This window comes from Nicotiana tabacum, chromosome 22 (genome assembly GCF_000715075.1).
Source record: "Nicotiana tabacum cultivar K326 chromosome 22, ASM71507v2, whole genome shotgun sequence".
Classification (NCBI taxonomy): domain Eukaryota; kingdom Viridiplantae; phylum Streptophyta; class Magnoliopsida; order Solanales; family Solanaceae; genus Nicotiana; species Nicotiana tabacum.
This window is the reverse complement of record NC_134101.1, coordinates 199,483,384-199,487,205: the sequence shown is the minus strand read 5'-3', so window position 1 is coordinate 199,487,205 and position 3,822 is coordinate 199,483,384. Positions and strand designations below refer to the sequence as shown.

The following is a 3,822-nucleotide window of genomic DNA, read 5'->3' as shown; positions in this document are numbered from 1 at the left end:
AAAAGGGAAGTTAGAGAGGAAAACAGAATAACTCTTCATTCATAATTCTTCCAAAATGATAAGTATTATTGATATACTGCAAAATATAAGAGGGACTAGGGAGCAAATAAGAAACAACTATTAATAAAGATGAAGGACTAAACTGCAATTCCACTCTTATTTTTAATAACTAATTTCTAACAAATTTAATACTCTTCTATAAGCCTAAGGTATTGCCTCGTACAACTTGGGACCTCTCAAAATTGTATCATTACTCCCTCTTTTGAAAGCTTCCTTGACCTCAAGGAAGAAATGTAGGAAATCTAGTCTTCATCATAGCAGCATATTCCCAGGTTGCCTGCTCTTCAAGAACTTGTTCCCGTTGAATCAACCACTGTGTGATAACCTTGTTACCTTTTTGAACCATTCTACGCTTCAGGATTTTTACAGGTTTTGGATAATAGGGGTTAGAGATGTCTAATATAGGGGGTGGTTAACCTGCTTAGGAATGTCATAACAAGGTATCAATAAGGACACATGAAAGGTGGAATGAATTAGTATCTCAGGAGGAAGAGCAAGCTTGTACGCAACTGAACCTACTCTATCTGTGATCAAATATGGACCATAGTATTTGTAAGACAACTTATTAAAGTGGTGGTTAGACATCGTGATCTGCCTGTAGGTTGCATCTTCAAGAACACCCAAACTCCAATGTAAAATTGTCTATCAAATCTGTGTTTATTGGCCTGAGAAATCATCATTTGTTGAGACCTCACCAAATGATATTTAAGTAACTGCAATTTGAATTCCCTAGTTACTAGAATCCTATCCACCTCCTCTATCTCAGAATCTCGAGATACATATGGCAAATGGATAGGAGGAAGTTGTCCATATAGGGACTCATAAGGTGTGCAATGGATAGAAGAATGGAAAGTAGTGTTATACCACCACTCCACAAAGATTAGATAATTGAACCAGTCTGCAGGTGTCTTTGAACAAAAACATCTGAGATACGTCTCCAAACATCTATTCAGTACCTCAGTTTGTCCATCGGACTGAGGTTAGTAAGCAGTTGAAGTGCTCAAGGTAACTCCTTGGATTGAAAAGAGCTCTTGCCATAGTTTGCTAGTGAATATAGGATCTTGATCACTGACAATATCTGTTGGCATCCCATGTAACTTGTTGATGTATTCCATGAACAACTTAGCAAGCTCACTAGCGGTGTAAGGATGAGATAGGGCAACGAAAGGGGTATATTTGGTTAGTCTATAGACTACAAGGCCCTCAATGAAGTCCATGCTAATGCTACTCAAAGCAGTTACAGGTACTTTGAGGGGTTGAAGTAACCCAGGGTAAGCAAGGGTATCATACTTGCTCCTTTGGCAGATGTCACACTGTATGACAACATCTTCCTTCAGATTCTTCTAGTAGAAGATGGAGGATACCATATTATAAATATTATCAATACTCGAATGTCCTCCTTAAGGGGAAGAATGCCATATTTTTAGGATTTCACTCTTCAGTTCAGCATTGGCCCTACGACCAGTTTCCTTTTTCTTCTTAGTTGCTGATTATCGAAATTGTACCCCTTCTGTTCTCCAGTTAAGTTTTGCAACTGATGTATGATCATCTGAATGGTAGTATCCCCTTCCCATCTATACATGATTGATTGTAGTAAGTTAGTTCTAATAGTGGACAATGTCAAAGTAGCCAGTTCGATTGCAGGATTCCTTGATAATGCATCTACTACCTTATTCTCCTTACCTCTTCTATATTCGATTTCAAAATCAAACTGTAAAGGTTTGGTGATCCATTTAAGCAGAGATCCAGTATGAAATTGTTTTTCAAGCAAATACTTAAAAGCCTTATGATTTTTTCTAACTATGAAATGCCTCCCTACCAAATACTGACCCAGTCTAGAGACAACCATTACCAACACCATTAACTCTTTATCAAAGACTGAGAGGGCTATATGTTTAATTGACAATTCCTTCTAAGATAAGCAATAGCTTGTCTCTGTTGTATCAACACAACTCATATACCAACATCACATGCATCAGTTTCTACTATAAATGGAAGAGCAAAGTTTGGCATAGCCAACACCGATGCTGAAGTTAGGACTGGTTTTAGTGTTTCAAATTCTTGAGTAGCTGCTTCAGTCCATTTGAAACTATCTTTCTTCAATAAATCAGTCAAGGGTTTACTCAATAATCCATTCCTCCGAATGAATCTTCTATAATACTCGGCTAAGCCCAAGAAGCCTCTTAATTACTTGAGAGTAGTAGGAACAAGACAATTTTGAACTGCCAGTATTGATTTAGGATTGGCGGAAATATAATGTCCCAAGTACTCAGTCATAGTAGCAACAAGCACACACATTGATCTCCTATCATATAGGTGATGTTGTCTCAACAGAGCAAAAGTAACTCTGAGATGTTCCTCATGCTTCTTAATATTCTTGCTGAACACCAGAATATCATCAAAGAATACCAAAATGAACTTCCTCAAGTGTTGTTGAAAAACCTGGTTCATAAACCCTTGAAAACTAGAGGGAGCATTAGTTAGACAAAAAGGCATGACTAAGTGCTCATAGTTCCCCGAATGAGTCTTGAAAGCCGTTTTTGAAACATCTGCAGGGGACATCCTGATTTGATGGTATCCGGACCTCAGATCAATTTTAGAATATACCTTAGAACCCCCAAGTTCATCCAGTAGTTCCTTAATAATTGAAATTAGTAACTTGTCTTTAATGGTTATCTAGTTCAATGCCCTATAATCCACATACATTCTCCAACTTCCATCCTTCTTTCCAAGTAGGACCACTGGTGAAGCAAATGGACTACTACTGTGTTGAATTAAACCTTGGGCTATCTGCACCATTTTCTCGGTAACATCCTTTTGCATGGAGGAATACCTGTAAGGTATGGTATTCACTGGTTTGGCCCCTTCTTGTAAAGGTATGTGGTGGTCAGATGGTCCTCTGAGTGGTGCTAGGGTATTTGGTTCACTGAACACCTCCTGAAATTCTTCTAGGACAACATGTATAACACTAGGATTATCAGTTGTTGTCTCACCAACAGACGCTTCTACACTAGACACAACAGGACTGACTTTGATCATAAAAAATAGGCATTAGTGCCGTTGGTACTGGCCATGTGTAGGGACTCAGCTTCCACAATCTTAAGCTTGGGTTATACACCTTGAAGCTTGTGATACTTCCCCTCTTACTCAAATTCAATAGTTAACCTTTTGAAATTGAAATGTATGTCTCCAGAAGGACCTCCTAAAGTGTACAACCACTGAACCCACAATACCAAGTCACTATTCCCTAGAGGAAGTAACAGAAAATCAGCTCTAAAGATAGTGCCTCCAAGCAACCATTCTGTTGGCCCAATAACATGTGAAGTTTTGAAGATTGACAAAACAACTCAGACATAGACAAGTCCATCTTGTGAAGGACAGTCATGATCAACCTATAAATGTGAGATGCACGTGAAGGAGATAAATCTAACAGATCAAGAAGTAATATCTTCTGATCTAATAAAAAAGATTGCATATTGGATAAGGAGGGAAAACTTCTTACATAAAGAGAACACAGTTTAGGAAGAAGATAGCGTTAGAGTTTGAGATCATCATGAACTCTTCTATGATAGAAGAGTAGCAATTGAATCCCAGTCAAACTCTGATTACTAACCTATTAAATGTTAGTGTTGTTCTTTTTACAGTTAATGCACATAAGCAAAAGTTAAACTTAACTTGGGAGCAAAAGAGCAAGGCGATTTTGCAAGCAATTTATGTGTGATTTGAGTGTGCAATACTGAAGCTACTTGAACGAGATAATAG

At 38.0% G+C, this 3,822-nt stretch overlaps 1 protein-coding gene across 1 annotated transcript; it reads right to left on the bottom strand.

The window, feature by feature from the left end:
- Positions 1-1,040: 1,040 nt before the first annotated feature.
- On the bottom strand, positions 1,041-3,099 carry LOC142176218 (uncharacterized). Its single transcript, XM_075243341.1, has 6 exons — positions 2,765-3,099; positions 2,252-2,440; positions 2,022-2,149; positions 1,891-1,895; positions 1,523-1,771; positions 1,041-1,403 (listed from the first exon to the last, which is right to left on the bottom strand). Exons 1-6 carry the CDS (start codon positions 3,097-3,099, stop codon positions 1,041-1,043), a joined length of 1,269 nt encoding a protein of 422 aa, XP_075099442.1.
- Between the last annotated feature and the right edge of the window lie 723 nt (positions 3,100-3,822).

Coding starts and splice junctions, on each gene's coding strand:
- LOC142176218 (XM_075243341.1), bottom strand. CDS start 3,099: ATGATCAAAGTCAGTCCTGTTGTGTCTAGTGTAGAAGCGTCTGTTGGT. Junction 2,441..2,764: donor AAGGATGGAAGTTGGAGAAT/GTATGTGGATTA, acceptor TCTGGTGTTCAG/CAAGAATATTAAGAAGCATG. Junction 2,150..2,251: donor CTTGTTCCTACTACTCTCAA/GTAATTAAGAGG, acceptor GAAGAAAGATAG/TTTCAAATGGACTGAAGCAG.